Source organism: Carcharhinus amblyrhynchos, chromosome 14 (assembly GCF_965287045.1).
Source record: "Carcharhinus amblyrhynchos chromosome 14, sCarAmb.v2.hapA, whole genome shotgun sequence".
Classification (NCBI taxonomy): domain Eukaryota; kingdom Metazoa; phylum Chordata; class Chondrichthyes; order Carcharhiniformes; family Carcharhinidae; genus Carcharhinus; species Carcharhinus amblyrhynchos.
The window spans coordinates 60259244-60277917 of record NC_137337.1 but is presented as its reverse complement, the minus strand read 5'-3'; the positions used below and the strand labels follow the sequence as shown (position 1 = coordinate 60277917).

Below are 18674 nucleotides of genomic sequence, written 5' to 3'. Positions count from 1 at the left end.
TTTAGCATGTCAGCTATAACTCTCACCAACTTTTACAGGTGCACCATAGAAAGCATTCTTTCTGGTTATATCACAGCTTGGTATGGCTCCTGCTCTGCCCAAGACCACAAAGAACTACAAAAGGTCATGAATGTTGCCCAATCCATCACGCAAACCAGCCTCCCATCCATTGACTCTGTCTACACTTCCTGCAGCCTCGGCAAAGCAGCCAGCATAATTAAGGACCCCACGCACCCCAGACATTCTCTCCCACCTTCCTTTGGGAAAAAGATACTAAAGTCTGAGGTCACGTACCAACCGACTCTGCCGCATTTAGACTTTTGAGTGGACTTACTTTGCATTAAGTTGATCTTTCTCTACATCATAGCTATGACTGTAACACTACATTCTGCACTTTCTTGTTTCCTTCTCTATGAACGGTATGTTTTGTATAGCATGCAAGAAACAATACTTTTTGCTGTATGTTAATACATGTGACAATAATAAATCAAATATAATTTTTGTTTTTATTTGAAGCTCATGTCCAAAATGAGAGTTTACTTAATGCTGAAAAATGTTCAGAAACCATTTTGTGTGAAAAGATCATTCTGCATTCCTAATGATCAGAGCCAGTAACAAGATGGGTGGCACAATAGCACAGTGGTTAGCACTGGTGCTTCACAGCTCCAGGGACCTGGGTTTGATTCCCGATTTGGGTTATTGTCTGTGTGGAGTTTGCACATTCTTCTCATATCTGCGTAGGTTTCCTCTGGGTGTCCGATTTCCTCTCAGTCCAAAGATGTGCAGGTTAGGTTGATTGGCATGCTAAAATTGCCCCATAGTGTCCCGAAATGCGTAGGTTAGAGGGATTAGTGGGTAAAATATATGGGGGTAGGGCCTGGGTGGAATTTGTGGTCGGTGCAGACTCTATGGGCTGAATGGCCTCTTTCTGAACTGTAGGGTTTCTATATTTCTATGAAAATGGCGAAGGGAGCCAGCTGGCAAAGGATCTTTTTTATTTTGAATACGGACATTGAGATTTATAACAGAAATAGTTGGCACCAATGTGCGGAAAGAACGTGGCAACAGGGGGTTAGGATTTTAGACAGGAAATGTCAAGTGACAAGCTTTTCAGCATAACAGATATATACAAAAATGTTATATAACGCATTGAGTGTCACTGATCTGTTTTGTATGTTGTTGTATCATACCCAGAAACAATATTCTAAAGCCACCATATGAGAAGTGACCCAGTAAAACTCAGTGATAGTGAATAACAATGTCAAAGCAGTGAATCAATCGTATATTCCAAACAATAGCTATAGCCATCCTCCTTAAGGTAACCTGTGTTATTGGCTGAACACCCTTCCAGTCCTCAGCTACAAGCACTCTGCATTCTCCAACAGGTGTTTCTCATACCTGGGAAGTAAATCTTTGTTGTTTCCAGATTTCCCCAAGGAGCTCTCTGACTTCACAGGGCTTCCTGGAGTGAGAAGTGACTTTGCTTGGAATGGTTCCCTTTGGAGAAAGAAGTGGTATGAGTATAATATTTCAGTGGCAGATCCGAGGCAATCTATTGAATACAGTTCATTGAATACATTCAAAGTTACGTTAGTGCAACATTTCCTCCTGACCTCTGGAGTTGGCCGGGAGGTAACACTGGGGATCCGGGGCACAGGATGCAAGAAGGAGCAGGGCCCAATGTTATATATTTAAATAGGTGCATGATTGCTTTATGAGCTGATCACATGATTTGATGGCGATGACATTAGGGTGTTTCAGATGCTGCTGTTTAGTTTCATTTTTGTTTGCAGAGAACATCTCTTTTAATAAATCTTTTGTGTGTTACTTTGAATCTATGTGTGCAAAGCACAATTTTCTTTTGAAACCAACAACCCCTAACATTGTTGGGACATTGCACCCCATGAGTAGGAAACTGGATAAGCAGTGACAGAGTTCAGGAAACCAGGTGAACTCTGGGTAGATAGATCATGTAAGATGCTGCTCTCCATTGCGTTGACATAGGTTTCTATTTCCTCAAGGAAACTTGAATAACAAACTTAAGAGTATTTAATATAAACAAATGAATTAGGATTAGGAGTTGGCCACTTGGTCCCTTGAGCCTGCTCAACTATTCAATAAAATCACGATTGAGACAACGGAGAAATTGCAGAGATATTTGAATCATCAATAGGTGATCACAGGTGAGGTACCTGAAGATTGGAGGGTGGCAAATGTTGTGCCTTTGTTTAAAGAGGGCTACAGGGAAAAGCTTAGAACTACAGGCTGGTGAGCCTCACATCTGTGGTGGGTGAGTAGAAATGCAAGGACTGATTAGGGACAGCATGGCTTTGTGAGTGGAAAATCATTTCTCACAAATTTGATTGAGTTTTTTGGAGGGGTAACCAAGAAGGTAGATGAGGGCAGTGCAGTTGATGTTGTCTACATGGACTTTAGCAAGGCATTTGACAAGATACCACATGGTAGGTTGTTGCATCAGGTTAAATCTCAAGGGACTCAGGGTGAGGTGGCAAAACGGATACAAAATTGGCTTGATGTCAGAAGCCAGAGGATGGTTGTGGAGGTCTTTCAAACTGGAGGCCTGTGACCAACGGTGTGCCTCAGGGATCAATGCTGGGTCCACTGTGATTTATCCTTTATATTAATGATTTGGATGAGAATATAGGAGGCATGGTTAGTAAGTTTGCAGATGACATCAAAATTGGTGGCATAATGGACAGTGAAGAAGGTTATCTCGGATTGCAACGGGACCTTGATCAATTGGGCCAGTGGGCTGATGAATGGCGGAATGGAGTTAATTTAGATAAATGCGAGGCAATGCATTTTGATTGAACCAGGGCAGGATTTACTCAGTTAATGGTAGTGCAACAGGGAGAGTTACAAAATGAAGGGATTTCAGGGGGTACAGGTTCATAGCGCCTTGAAAGTGGGATCACAAATGGACAAGTGGTGAAGAAGGCATTCAGCATGCTTGGTTTCATGCGTCAGGACATTGAATAAGGTGTTGAAATTGTACAAGACATTGATATGGCCACACTTGAAATACTGTGTAAGTTTTGGTCACCCTATTATAGAAAAGATATTATTAAATTAGGAAGAGTGCAGAAAAGATTTACTGGGATGCTAATGGGACTTGATGGTTTGAGTAATAAGGAGAGACTGGATAGACTGGGACTTTTTTCTCTGAGCATAGGAGGCTGAGGGGCGATCTTGTACAGGTCTGCATAGATCAGCTAAATAGTCAATAGCTTTTCCCAAAGGTAGGGGAGTGTAAAACTAGAGGGCATATGTTTAAGGTGAGAGGGGAGAGATACAAAAGGATCCAGACAGGCAGTTTTCTCATACAGAGGGTGGTGAGTGTCTGGAACAAGCTGCTAGAGGTAGTAGTAGAGGCGGGCACAATTTTCTCTTTGAAAAAGCATTTAGAAAGTTACAGAGTAAGATGGGTATAGAGCAATATGGGCCAAATGCAGGCAATTAGGACTAGCTTAGGGGTTAAAAAAAGAGCGGCACGGACAATTTGGGTAGAAGGGCTTGTTTCCATGCTGTAAACCTCTGACTATAAGACCAATGTTCACTTTTTAAAACTTTTCTTTTTCAAATATCTCTCAAAACTTTTACTATATTTTTATATTTCTACGCAGTTTTCTATCATACTCTAATTTTTCCTCCATATTTATCTTTTAGTTGTTCTTTGCTGTTTTTTATATTCTGTCCAATCTTATTACCTGCCATCCAACCTTGCGCAATCATATGCTTTTTCTTTAAGTTTGATACTAACGTTAACATTTTAGTCTTCTCCAATTTTTCTTTCTTGTTGGTATGTATTTTATTAATTCTGAAACATCTTTTAAATGCAAGCCACTGCATCTCTACTGACCTATAGTTTCACCAAATTTGCCAATTGTCTTCAGCTAGCTCTATATTCATGTCCTTTTAATTGGCATTATGTGAGATTAAAATACTAGTCTTAGACCCACTCTTCTCTCCCTCAAACTGAATGTAAAATTGAAGTATATTATGATCGCTGCTACTTAGGCTTGTCTTCACCATGAGGTCATTAATAAATTCTCCCTCATTGTACAATACCAGGTCGAGTATAGGCTGCTCTCTGCTTGGCCCCAGAATGTGCTGGATGTGGTGTTTTTAGATTTTCAAAAGGCATTTGATAAGGTGCCTCATAAAAGGCTGCTACAGAAGGTTAGGGTGCATGGAGTTGGGGGTAAGGTGTTAGCGTGGATAGAGGATTGGTTGTCTAATAGGAAGCAGAGAGCTGGTATCAATAGGTGCTATTCCGATCGGCGGTTGGTGACCAGTGGAGTGCCGTAGGGATCGGTGCTGGGGCCTCAGCTATTTACCATTTATATAGATGATCTGGAGGAGGGGGCTGAGTGTAGGGTGAAGAAATTTGCTGATGACACGAAGATGAGTGGAAATGCAAATTGCGTGGAGGGTGTGGAAAGTCTGCAGAGGGATCTGGATAGGCTGAGCGAGTGGGCGAGGACCTGGCAGATGGAGTATAATGTTAGCAAGTGTGAGGTTATCTACTTTGGCAGAAATAATTGTAGGAGGGATTACTATTTAAAGGGCGAAAAGCTGCAGCGTGCATCGGTGCAGAGGGTCCTGGGGGTCCTTGTGCATTAATCACAAAAACCCAGTCTGCAGGTGCAGCAGGTGATCAAGAAGGCGAATGGAATGCTGGCCTTTATAGCGAGGGGGATAGAATATAAAAGCAGGGAGGTCTTGCTGCAACTGTACAGGGTACTGGTGAGGCCGCAGCTGGAGTACTATGTGCAGTTTTGGTCGCTGCACTTGCAGAAGGATATATTGGCCTTGGAGGGAGTGCAGAGGAGGTTCACTAGGCTGATACCGGAGATGAGGGAGTTGGACTATGAAGAGAGACTAAATAGACTGGGTCTGTACTTGTTGGAGTTTAGAAGGATGAGGGGGGATCTTATAGAGATGTATAAGATAATGAAAGGGATGGATAGAGTAGAGGTAGAGAGATTCTTCCCGCTTAGAAAGGATAGCAGGACTAGGGGGCACAGCCTCAAGATAAGGTGGGGGGGGGGGGAGCAGTTTAGATCGGAGTTGAGGAGGAACTTCTTCACTCAAAGGGTGGAGAATCTTTGGAATTCTCTGCCCGCTGAAGTGGTGGAGGCTGCCTCGCTAAATATATTTAAGACACGGGTAGATAGGTTTCTGATAGACAGGGGAATTAAGGGTTTGGGGAGAAAGCGGGAAAGTGGAACTGATCCAATTCAGATCAGCCATGATCTTATTGAATGGCGGGGCAGGCTCGAAGGGCTAAATGGCCTACTCCTGCTCCTATTTCTTATGTTCTTATCTAAGAAACTATCTCGAAAACCTTATGCTAGTTTACTTAATTAACTAACTTCAACTGCCCTCCAGTGGAGAACTTGTATATCCCTGCTTAAGCTTGGATGAAATTTACAATTTAAACAGTAAATTTCAGCAAGATGCTAAATGTTGAATACAAACAAAATTAGAATTTTATAAAAAGATTAAGATTCTCTCACTCACCCAATTCAAAGTCATACCCAATGATCGTCAGTAGCACTGCATGATTGGCATGATCTGAATATGATCTGTGCTGCAACCAGGAGCCCTCAGTTGAGCTTAATGACTCAATTGGGAGGGAAACAGCATGGTTTCTGTACCTGGCAGTGAAGATGTAGGTACATATGTGTGTGTATATGTGCATGTGTGTGTTCCAAAGAAGATCTAGATTGGATTTGGGATAGTTGACGAGTGTACTAATAGCATTCACTGTCTTGGTTTCCACAGGACGAATGAGTGAGGTATAAGAGAAGGAATTGTGGAATTTTAATTCCATTACAATTAATTTCTCCAAGAGGCAAGGAAATATTTACAGCCCCTGCTTTTACGGTATGAGATTGTAATGGGGCCTTGGGTAATGTAAGGGATAATCTACTCACCAGGAGACTTGTGGAGACAGTGAAGGAGAGATGTTGTCAGATGGCATGCTTGCTTCACTAGAACCTGCAAAAGAGCACAAGAAAAATCAACATCCAGCTGAAGCAACCCTAGGCTTGTAATAGGTTACATTTTAGAAAGTGCAAATATCACTGTGACCATTCTGTACTTAGTCCAACACTTAGCTCACTTCTCAACGATTGACTGCTCCATTCTCTGGAAACTATCATTGACTCTGGTATTCGTCCAACTATGTGGAAAATTTCTCAGTATCTCATCCACAAGAAGTAGGTCAAATTCAATCCAGTCAATTACTGCCCTGTCAGTCTACTCTCCATCAAAGTGATAGAAGGTATCATCAACAGTGCTATCAAGTGGCACCTACTCAGCAATTATCTGCTAATTGATGCTCAGTTGAATTCTGCCAGGGCTATTCACCTAGCCACGATCTTTCAGTAAAGCCACAACTCTGACATCTACTCAAAAAATGTGAAAAATCATCCAGGTATGTTCTGTCAATAAATAGCAGGACATATCCAATCAGGTGAATTACTGCCCCATCAAACTACTCCGGATCATCAGAAAGTGACTCAAGGTATTGGCAGTGCTATCAAATGACACTTACACAGGAACAAGCTTCTGGGGATTCCCTGGAATGTTTGTATAAGGATGTGCACGTTACTGATGTTTTTCTCTTTTAATCCACAGGTGCTTCGGTCCGCCTTGTTGTCCAACAAGGGGCATACACGCGATGGGCCGTATGAGGACTGCTCTTGGATGTTTCGAGAGTAGCCTAGTGCTTCACATCGTTAGTGTACGCTTAAACTGGACCAGGTGCTGGGCAACACGACAGCTCAGTGACTATCACTGTTTGCTGTGTAGATACATGGATTTGGGCCAGTGTCTGTGGGAGTTTGCGCATTCTCCCCATGCTTGATTGGTTTTCTCCAGGTGCTCCGGTTTCCTCTCACACCCTAAAGATGTGCTGTTAGGCTGATTGGTGTAATAAATTGTCCCTAAATTAGTCTTCCCTCAATGTGCAATGCCATAAGCATAGACAAGGATCATGGGTGGAGAGGGGACTCAATGTTAAAATGGCAGCGTGGGCTCGTTGGGCTGAAGGGCCTGTTTCCCATGCTGTGTTGTTCTTTGTTCTTTGAATAACATGGTCACTGATGATCAGTTTAGGTTCTGTTGGGCCATTTGGCTCCTGACTTCATTAGAGTTTTGGTGCAAACATAGACAAAAGAACTGAACTCGAAAGGTGAGGTCAGAGTGACTTGGCATCATGGCAATGTTTGACCGAGTGTCACATCAAGGAGCTCTAGCAAAATTGAAGTCAATAGGAAAAAGGGAAAACCCTCTACTGGTTGTTGGAGACCAATCATCTATGAACCTGGAAATTGTTGCAGGAGTTATTCAGAATAGTGTCTTTAGGCCCAGTTATGTTCAGCCACTACATCAGTGGCCTTCCCTCTACCATAAGTTCAGAAGCATGAATGTTCAGTGATGATTGCACAATGTTCAGTTCCATTCGTAGCTTTTCAAATTCTGAAGCAGTTCATGCCTGTCTCCAGCAGCACCTGGATAACATTCAGGCTTGCATTGATAAGTGGCACATAACGTTTGCTCCAGACAAGTGGTAGGGAATGACCACCAATCACAGAAATCATGCAGAGAAAAAGGCCACTTGCTCCATCATGTTTGCACTGGCCAAAAAACCAGCCACCTAGCCTAATCCCCCTTTACAGCAGTTGTCTTGTAGCTGTGAGGTTATAGCATGTGAGGTACATATTGGACATCTTTTAAATGAGTTGAGGATTTCTGTCCTACTCGCCTTTCAGGCAGTGAGTTCCAGACCCCCCAACAAACCTCTGAGTGAAAAGATTTGTCTTTATCTCCTCTCTTATCTACTTTCTACTTATCACTTTAAAATGCCCCCTATCACTGACCTCTCTGCTAAGTTAAATAGATGCTTCCCATCCACTCTATTCAGGCCCATTCCAGTTTTGTACATCTCAGTCAAATCTCCCCTCAGCCTTCTCTGTTCTAAAGAGAACAACCTCAGCCTATTCAATCTTCCCACATAGCTGCATTTTTCCAGTCTGGCAATATCGTCATAAATCTCCTCAATATCCTCTCTAGTGCAATTACAGCCTTTCTGTTATGAGGTCATCAGAACAGTATTCAAGTTAAAGTCAATGATTTATACAGTTCCAACATTACCTCCCTGCTCTGATATTCTATGATGTGGGTATGCCGGCGTTGGACTGGCGTAAACACAGTAAAGAGTCTGACAACACCAGGTTTTAGTCCAACCTATTTATTTGATAATATATTATCAAATAAATAGGTTGGACTAAAACCTGGTGTTGTCAGACTTTTTACTGATATTCTATACCTTGGCTAATAAAGGAAAAATCTGCCCTGCTACCTTCAGGGATCTGTGGATATTCACGCCTTAAGTTCCTCACTTTATACCTCTTGGTAATCTCCAAATAGTGGTGTATTCCTTTGTCTTGTTTGACATCCTCAAATGCATCACTTTGCACTTCATTGGGTTGGATTCTATTCGCCACTTTTCTGCCCACCTAATCAGTCCATTGATACCTTCCTGCAGTCTGTAGCTAACCTCCTCGTGATTAATTATTTGGCCAAATTTTGTGTCTTCTTGATCATACCCCAAATGTTTATGTCCAATTCATTAATACATACCAGAAAAAGCAGGAGGCCTAGTACTGAGCCCTGCAGAACCCCATTGGAAACAGCCTTGCAGTTGCAAAAAGTCCTGTCAACAATTACTCTTTGTTTCCTTACACTAGGCCAAATTTATATCCAGCTTGCTACATTCCCCAAGGTTGCATGGTCTTTTTTTCAACCAGTCTGCCATGCAGGATTTTGTTACTAGCCTTGATGCAGACCACATCAACTGCATTATCCTCAGCAATCCTTATTATTTCCTTAAAAAGTTCAATCATGTTAGTCAGACACAATCTTCCCTTAACAAATCCATGCTGCTTGTCCTTGATTAATCCTTGCATTTACAAGGGACAGTTTATCCTGTTTCATAATTGATTCCAATAATTTGCCTACTACTGAAGTAAGACTGACATAAAAGGAGCAAAAAGATAACCTAAAAAGATGTTGGTATGGTTTTTAATGAATGCCATGTATCTGTCTTCATAAAAGAGTAACATGCAGACATTGTAGTTGAGGAGGAGTGTGAACATGAGATCTGGTAAATGTAGTAGGAGAGGAAATATTAATGGGATTAGCATCCTGAGATACGTTTCAAGGCTGGATGAAATGTACCCAGGCTGTTAAAAGAAGCCAGGAAGGAAACAGTGGAAGGTCTGACAATCATTTTCCAATCCTCACTGGATATAGATATGCTGCCAGATGATTGGAGGACTGCTAACATACCCTTGTTTACAAAAGGAGTGAGGGATAGACCGAATAATTACAGACAGTCTAACCATAGTTGTTGGCAAATTGTCAGGCGACACGGTAGCATAGTGATTAGCACTGCTACTTCACAGCACCAGGGACCCGAGTTCAATTCCCAGCTTGGGCCACTGTCTGTGTGGAGTTTGCATGGTCTCCCCGTATCTGCATGGGTTTCCTCCAGGTGCTCTGGTTTCCTCCCACATACTGAAAGACATGCTGGTTAGGTGCATTGACCCGGACAGGCACTGGACTGTGTTGACTCAGGGAATTTCACAGTAACTTCATTGCAGTGTTAATGTAAGCCTTACTTGTGACGAATAAATAAACATTTCCTTTACTTTATTGGAGTCAGTTCTGAGACCCAAGATAAACTATCACTTGGAAAAGTATGAATTAATCAAAAGATAGCATGGCTTTGTTAAGAAAAGATAGCATGGCTTTGTTAAGAAAAGATCATATCTGACCATCTCCAAGAATGGAGCATCTAACTATTTTCCCTCAACATTCAATGACATTACCATCACTGAATCTTCCAACATGAATGTCCTTGGAGTTACCATTGACCAGAACGTTAAGTGGGTCAGTCACATAAATACTGTGTCTACAAGACCAGGTCAGAGGTTACAGCAAGTAACTCACCTCCTGATTCCCCAAAGCCTGTCTAGCATCTATGGGGCACAAGTAAGGAATATGATAGATACTCTCCACTTGCCTGGATTAAATGCAAGCAAGTGAAGTTCGAACACCAAGATAAAACAGCCCCCTTAACTGGTATCCCATCCAGCATTGGCACACAATAGCAGCAATATGTACCATATAAAGATGCATTGCAAAATTTCACCCAGGCTTCTTCACCAGCACCCCTCCCAGTAAAAGAACAAGAGCAGCAGACACATGGGAATACCTTCACCTGCAAGTTCTCAAAGTCACCACCATTGTGATTTCAAAATATATCACCATTCCTTCACTGAGCTGAGTCAATATCCTGGAACTCCCTAACTAGCAGTTCTGTGGATGCACCTACATTTCTCAGCTTGCAGTGGATTAAGGCGGCAACTCATTAATACCTTGTCAAGGGCAATTAGGGATGGGCAACAAAAATTGCCATTGCCTATGAAACTCATATCTCATGGATAAAGAAGGAAAAAACTTTGTCCCTCCTCCATCACTGACCAGTCTGTAATGAGTCCTGGAGCTGAGTGATCTTGGTGGAACCCAAATTTAGCATTGGTGAGCAATTTACTAGTAAGTGACACTCGATAACACTGTCAATGGAACTTTGCATAACTCTGCTGATGATGGGGTGGTAATTGGCCAGATTGCATTTGCCCTATTCTTGGTGGACGGGACATACCCGGGCAATTTTCCACATTGTTGGGTTGATGCCTGTAGTAACTATACAAGAATAGCTTAGCTAGGAGTACAGCTAATTCTAGAACACAGAACTTGAAAGGGAGATCACATTGCTCTGGTCCTACTGGGAATTTCTGCACTTCTTTTAATCTTAATTTGCTGTTTAATTCTTTTATCACATGGGAAGTAAATGTCAGCTACTTAAAACTATGCTCTATGTGCTAAATCTGCTAAATGCAGTAAGAAGTCTCACAACACCAGGCATCTCCACATCATCTGCTAAATGCCCCAGGGCACGTGTAACTCTGCATCACAGTGGGCAGGTTTTAAGGGGAAGTGGCATCCCAGATATATTGGCCCCAAGGCCATAAAATGTATACAGCCAGATAATTGGTGAAGGTTAGAGCCTGTAATTCCTTAAGGAGACTGTTATTGCTGTTTGCATATGCCAATAGCCAAACAAGCACAGTTCTGGTGAAACCATCCAAACAAAAGGCACCTGCAGTAGGTGGCACCATGGGCAAGCCATTCAACTGTATTCTCATTGGAAACACAGAGCCACACAAGACAAAGCAGTACTGTTGTTGTCTGTCTACATGTCCCAAAATGCAGTGCTTTATTGAATTGAGAACACAGTCCTAAGCTCTGACACCCATTGCTGCTCAATTTCACCATCAAAAACATGACCACAGGGGTTGAGTCACCCTGCCAACAGCCATTTTCTGCTACTACTATGATCCTGTCATGTGAGACCAATTTCAATGGCCAAGAAGGCTGACAGGCCAAGAATGCCCAATGCAGCCATGTCTGATTACCCCAGAAGCTTCCCAGGAGAGGACCCGAGAAACAATTTTCAGTAGACCCAATCTGGAATCAGTGAGATAGTGTAACAGAAATATAAACTTCAGCTGTCTGTATTGTGTAGCTGGGATCTGCAATTGGCTCCTGCCATGAAATCTAAAAGTGGAGCTTCTTTACTCTGGCCAGTTTGCCCCCTCCTCTACACCTATCCTGTTGGTTATCAATCCTCACACTCTTCCACTACTGTCAGATTCATTTCTGAAAAACACTTTGGGATGTTTCAAAGGGATTTAATAGTTGCAAATAGCTGTGGGCTTGTCATTCTGAAATTAGGTAAAGTGAGACCCTTACAGCTAACAACAAATTGCATTTATAGAAGTTCCTTTAATTAGTAAAAGACTTCCCAAGGCAAAGGAGTATAATCAGACACCGATTCCCAAAAGAAAATTTTAGGATGGGTAAAAGAGGTATCTTTTAAGAAGCATCTTAATTGAGAAAGAGACAAAGAAGCCACTGAACACGGTGAGAGCTGAGGGCCACCCACCCAAACTCAGTTACCTGCATTGTTCCTGATCTTCTGGATCCACTCATCCATCAGTTTGCCCGACGGAGCAGAGAAGAGATATTCAGCCTCATCACTGAGCCTAGAGAAATACATTCCATTCAGATTGTTTACTGCAGAACCTCACACAACAAACACATCAAGGTGGAGGTATATGTACAGACTGTCCCACATACAGTGAGGGTATATTATCACACTACTTACCACTACTATGAGACTATACCCTCACTGGGTATATGCATAAACATGATGCGGAGATGCCAGCGTAGGACTTGGGTAAACACAGTAAGAAGTCTCACAACACCGGGTTAAAGTCCAACAGGTTTATTTGGTAGCACAAGCCACTAGCTTTCAGAGCGCTGCCCCTTCATCAAGTGAATGGGATTTCAGTTCACAAACAGAGCATATAAAGACACAAACTCAATTTACAAAATAATGGTTGGAATATGAGTCCTTACAGGTAATCAAGTCTTAAAGATACAGACAATGTGAGTGGAGAGAGAAAGAGATGTGTATTGTCTCCAGCCGGTACAGTTAGTGAGATTTTGCAAGCCCAGGCAAGTCGTGGGGATTACAGATAGTGCAACATGAACCCAAGATCCCGGTTGAGGCCGTCCTCATGTGTGTGGAACTTGGCTATCAGTCTCTGCTCAGCGGCTCTGCGTTGTCATGTGTTGTGAAGGCCGCCTTGGAGAACGCTTACCCGAAGATCAGAGGCCGAATGCCCGTGACCACTGAAGTGTTCCCCAACAGGAAGAGAACAACCTTGCCTGGTGATTGTTGAGCACTGTTCATTCATCCGTTCTTGTAGCGTCTGGATGATCTCCCCAATGTACCATGCCTTGGGACATCCTTTCCTGCAGTGTATCAAGTAGACAACATTGGCTGCAAGAGTATGTATCGTGTACCTGATGTATGGTATTTTCACGTGAGATGATGGCATCCATGTCAATGATCTGGTACGTCTTGCAGAGGTTGCTGTGGCAGGGTTGTATGTGTTGTGGTCACTGTTTTCCTGAAGGCTGGTAATTTGCTGCAGGACAATGGTCTATTTGAGGTTGTACGATTGTTTGAAGGCAAGAAGTGGGGGTTTGGGGATGGCCTTAGCGAGATGTTTGTCTTCAATGACATGTTGAAGGCTCCGGTGAAGATGTCGTAGCTTCTCGGCTCCGGGAAGTACTGAACAACGAAGAGTATTCTGTCCGTGTCCCATGTTTGTCTTCTGAGGACATCGGTGCAGTTTTTCACTGTGGCGCATTGGAACTGCCGACTGATGAGCCGAGCGCCATATCCTGTTTTTATGAAGGCATCTTTCAATGTCTGGAGTTGTCTGTTGTGATCCTCCTCATCTGAGCAGATCCTGTGTAAAAGGAGGGCTTGTCTACAGGGAATGGCTTCTTTAATGTGCTTAGGATAGAAGCTGAAGAAGTGGAGCATCGTGAGGTTATCTGTGGGCTTGTGGTACAGTGAAATGCTGAGGTGACCATCCTTGATGGGGATGCATGTGTCCAAGATTGCAACTGATTCCGGAGAGTAGTCTGATGATGGGATGGAACTTGTTGATGTCATCATATAGTTGTTTCAGTGATTGTTCACCATGAGTTCAAAGGAAGAAAATGTCATTGATGTATCTAGTGTATAGCATCGGTTGAATGTCCTGTGCAGTGAAGAGGTCTTGTTCGAACCTGTGCATGAAGATGTTGGCATATTGTGATGCAAATTTGGTCCCCATGGCTGTTCCGTGTGTCTGGATGAAAAACTGGTTGTTGAAGGTGAAGACATTGTGGTCCAGGATGAAGCAGATGAGTTGTAAAATTGCATCTGGAGATTGGAAGTTGTCAGCGTTGAGTACGGAGGCAGTTGCAGCAATGCCATTGTTGTGGGGGATGCCGGTGTAGAGTGCCGAGACATCCATTGTGACGAGGAATGCTCCTGGTTCAACTGCCCCATGTGTGCTGAGTTTCTGTAGGAAGTCTGTAGTGTCACGACAAAAACTGGGGGTTCCTTATACAATGGATTTCAGGATGCCCTCGACATAGCTGGAGAGGTTCTTGCACAGGGTCCCATTGCCCGATACGATGGGATGGCCAGTTGTGTTGGCCTTGTTGCAGAGTCGCTGAGCAGAGACTGATAGCCAAGTTCCGCACAGATGAGGACGGCCTCAACCAGGATCTTGGGTTCACGTCACACTATCTGTAACCCCCATGACTTGCCTGGGCTTGCAAAATCTCACTAACTGTACTGACTGGAGACAATACAGATCTTTTTAACTATGCTTAACTCTCTCTCCACTCACATTGTCTGTATCTTTAAGACTTGATTAGCTGTAAAGACTCACATTCCAACCATTATTTTGTAAATTGAGTTTGTGTCTTTATATGCCCTGTTTGTGAACTGAAATCCCATTCACTTGATGAAGAGGCAGCGCACCGAAAGCTAGCAGCTTGTGCTATCAAATAAACCTGTTGGACTTTAACCTGGTGTTGAGAGACTTCTTACTGTAAAATGCATAAACACCAGAATAAACATGTTAAATTTGATGGAGCCAATGTAGGTCAGTGAGCACAGGGGGGAATAAATGAATGGGACTTGGTGTGAAATCGGACACAGACACAGAGGTTTGGATCACCTCAAACCTAGACAGCAGAACCTATGAAGCCAGTCAGAAGTGCATTTGAATAATTAGATCTAGGGGTAACAAAGCTATGGCTGAGATTTCAGTAGCAGATGAACACACTGTGAACTCCTCATTAACATCTTCTCCTTGGCTTGAACGAGGGTAGAAGTCCAGTGACTCTCTAGTTCAGTTTGTAATCATGATGTGGAGATGCCGGTGTTGGACTTCGGTAGACACAGTAAGAAGTCTTAACACCACATTAAAGTCCAACCAGTTTATTTGGTAGTAAACACCACTAGCTTTTGGGGTTTGCCCCTTCATCAGGTGACCTGACAAAGGGGCAAACACTGAAAGCTAGTGGCGTTTACTACCAAATAAACCTGTTGGACTTTAACCTGGTGTTGTGAGACTTCTTACTGAGTTTGTACTCCCAGTGGTTGATGTATGTTGGTACAATGAGTAGTGAGAGAGTTAGAAGCAGATTTTATCCTCTCTGCAGTGTTCACTGACGGACACACTGTGGGACGTCCTCCCACACCCAGTGAAGCTTGGTTCTCTTTGTTCAGCTGATGTCACGTACCGTAAGCGGAAAGTGTGTTTCTTCTTGCTGTAGTTAGCAAGTTCCTCACATCTGGCATCGGCGACAGTGAGAGATGGAGAGCACGGGGAATCCTACAGAGAGCAAGGGGAACACACAATGCTTCATCAGGGAGTGATCAGAGAGAACAGGTCAATAGACAGAGTCTAGTCCTTGGGTGTTTAAAGGAAATGAAACAAAACAGATAGGGAGTTCTTAAAGGGGACTGGGCAGCAGTCAAAGCTTACAAAGAAAGACTTGCATTTACTTTGTGTTTTTCACAACCACTGGACATTTCAAAGTGCTTTATCGCCAATGATGTACTTTTAATGTGTAATCACTGTTAAAAGCAGCTGCTAATTGGCACAAAGTAAGTTCCCACAAAGAATAATGTTAATTGAAGGATAAATATTGGACACCAGACCAGGAATAACTCCCCTAGCAGTGACATGGGATCATTCAGCTCCGACTAAATTGGCAGATGGGGCTTCAGTTTAACATCTCATCTGAAAGATGTGACAGTGCAGCACGCCCTCACTAATACACTGGAGTGTCTACCTTGATTTTTGTGGCAACACAGTGGCACATTGGTCAGCACTGCTGCCTTACAGTGCCAGGGACCTGGGTTTGATTCCTGGCTTGGATCATTGTCTGTGCGGAGTCTGCACATTCTGCCCATGTCTGCGTGGGTTTCCTCTGGGTGCTTCAGTTTCTTCCAACAATCCAAGAGATGTGCTGGCCATGCTAAATTCTCCCTCAGTATACTCAAACAGGTGACAGTGTGTGGCAACTAGGGGATTTTCACTGTAACATCATTGCAGTGTTAATGTAAGCCAACTTTTGACACCAATAAATAAATTTGTACTTAATGCTGGAGTGGTACATGAATCTGGAACCTTGTCAGAGACCAGAGTGCTGCCAGTTAAATTACAACTGACACTCAGATGGGTATTTATGAGAACAGGGTTCACATAGAGAAAAAACGCCTAAAAAGGGACTGGAGAATACACACAAGTTAGACAGGGTGTGGTTACAGATGGAAGAACTTTGACAAGGTTACTTAAAGGGAAACAATGTGACATATAGTTTAGATAGTGATTGTTTAGAGAGGGCAGGTTACAACATAGCTCAGAGGGCAGGTGCTTAAAAGTCATAGCGTGCCCACATGGGCAAACATACTGAATAAGTGGGATGCTGTCTTTTGTTCAAGTCTGCTCCCCAGAAGGCATTGACTCTCACTGGGGGTACAGTTCCACAGACACTGCCTCTCACTGGGGGTACAGTTCCACAGACACTGCCTCTCACTGGGGGTACAGTTCCACAGACACTGCCTCTCACTGGGGGTACAGTTCCACAGACACTGCCTCTCACTGGGGGTACAGTTCCACAGACACTGCCTCTCACTGGGGGTACAGTTCCACAGACACTGCCTCTCACTGGGGGTACAGTTCCACAGACACTGCCTCTCACTGGGGGTACAGTTCCACAGACACTGCCTCTCACTGGGGGTACAGTTCCACAGACACTGACTCTCACTGGGGGTACAGTTCCACAGACACTGACTCTCACTGGGGGTACAGTTCCACAGACACTGACTCTCACTGGGGGTACAGTTCCACAGACACTGACTCTCACTGGGGGTACAGTTCCACAGACACTGACTCTCACTGGGGGTACAGTTCCACAGACACTGACTCTCACTGGGGGTACAGTTCCACAGACACTGACTCTCACTGGGGGTACAGTTCCACAGACACTGACTCTCACTGGGGGTACAGTTCCACAGACACTGACTCTCACTGGGGGTACAGTTCCACAGACACTGACTCTCACTGGGGGTACAGTTCCACAGACACTGACTCTCACTGGGGGTACAGTTCCACAGACACTGACTCTCACTGGGGTACAGGTCCACAGACACTGACTCTCACTGGGGGTACAGTTCCACTGACACTGACTCTCACTGGGGTACAGGTCCATTGACACTGACTCTCACTGGGGTACAGTTCCATTGACACTGACTCTCACTGGGGTGCAGTTCCAAAGACACTGACTCTCACTGGGGTACAGTTCCATTGACACTGTCTCTCACTGGGGTACAGTTCCAAAGACACTGACTCTCACTGGGGTACAGTTCCATTGACACTGTCTCTCACTGGGGTACAGTTCCATTGACACTGTCTCTCACTGGGGTACAGTTCCAAAGACACTGACTCTCACTGGGGTACAGTTCCATTGACACTGTCTCTCACTGGGGTACAGTTCCAAAGACACTGACTCTCACTGGGGTACAGTTCCATTGACACTGTCTCTCACTGGGGTACAGTTCCATTGACACTGACTCTCACTGGGGTACAGTTCCATTGACACTGACTCTCACTGGGGTACAGTTCCATTGACACTGTCTCTCACTGGGGTACAGTTCCATTGACACTAACTCTCACTGGGGTACAGTTCCATTGACACTAACTCTCACTGGGGTACAGTTCCATTGACACTGACTCTCACTGAGGTACAGTTCCACAGACAATAACTCACTGAGGGGAAGTGTTCCAGAGTTTGGATAGGGATGGCAGATTTCCTTTGATGATCAGCCATGATGAAAATGAAGGCGGAGCAGGCTTGAAGGGTCAAATGACCGACTCCTGCTTCCAGTTTTTATGCAACACTGATAATGAGATCAGTTTTGAACTGGGCAAAATCTACTCTCTTCGAGAGGCCTTGATTCTCTGTTTTGGGTGCCAGGAGATGGCGACTTACCATAAATGTATCACTCTGGTTTTTGTAGAAACGGAGAGCTTGTCCCTCCAGAATTACGAAGTAGGTGACCCAGGCTTTGGAGTCGGTCTAAATATGGAATTAAAGTTAGGAGTAAAAAGAACAAATTTGAATTTGAATTTGAATAGTATTTCAGTGTGTTCTAAACAGCTTAATAACTATTTAAATACTTTCGAAGTTTTACATACAAAAAAACACAAAAAAAAATTAGGGAGTACTTTTGCAGTCAGGACTTTGGCTTAATTTCTCATTCAAAAGGTATCGCTCCCTCAGCATTGCACTGGATTGTCAGTATGGATCACGTGAAGATTCTGGACTGGGAATTGAACCTTCTAAATCAGAGGCAAGGCTGTTACTCCATGTCTCACAGAAGAAAACAAGATAAGTTGCGGGTATTGCCTCCTGACCCTTTGGCCTGCCTTTGTACCTCACACAGGGACAGATCAGTAGAGGTTCACATTTCCACTCAACAATATCCTTCTAACTCATCCATCATTGTCCACCATTTTCTGTCTACAGTCCAACAGCAGGATCGCTGAAGAGAAAAGACTGCAGGCTTCCTAACAGTTTAAACAAGGAGC

General features: G+C 43.6%; 1 protein-coding gene across 1 annotated transcript in view; it reads right to left on the bottom strand.

The window, feature by feature from the left end:
* Positions 1–18674, bottom strand: part of sptbn5 (spectrin, beta, non-erythrocytic 5) — a 169158-nt gene that overhangs the window by 4710 nt on the left and 145774 nt on the right. The window contains exons 65-69 of the mRNA XM_080202967.1: positions 18076–18162; positions 15319–15410; positions 12118–12203; positions 5961–6024; positions 1399–1497 (exon numbers count right to left, since the gene is read on the bottom strand). Of these exons, the coding sequence (XP_080059093.1) occupies positions 1399–1497; positions 5961–6024; positions 12118–12203; positions 15319–15410; positions 18076–18162 (428 nt within the window). The remainder of the gene's footprint in view (positions 1–1398; positions 1498–5960; positions 6025–12117; positions 12204–15318; positions 15411–18075; positions 18163–18674) is intronic.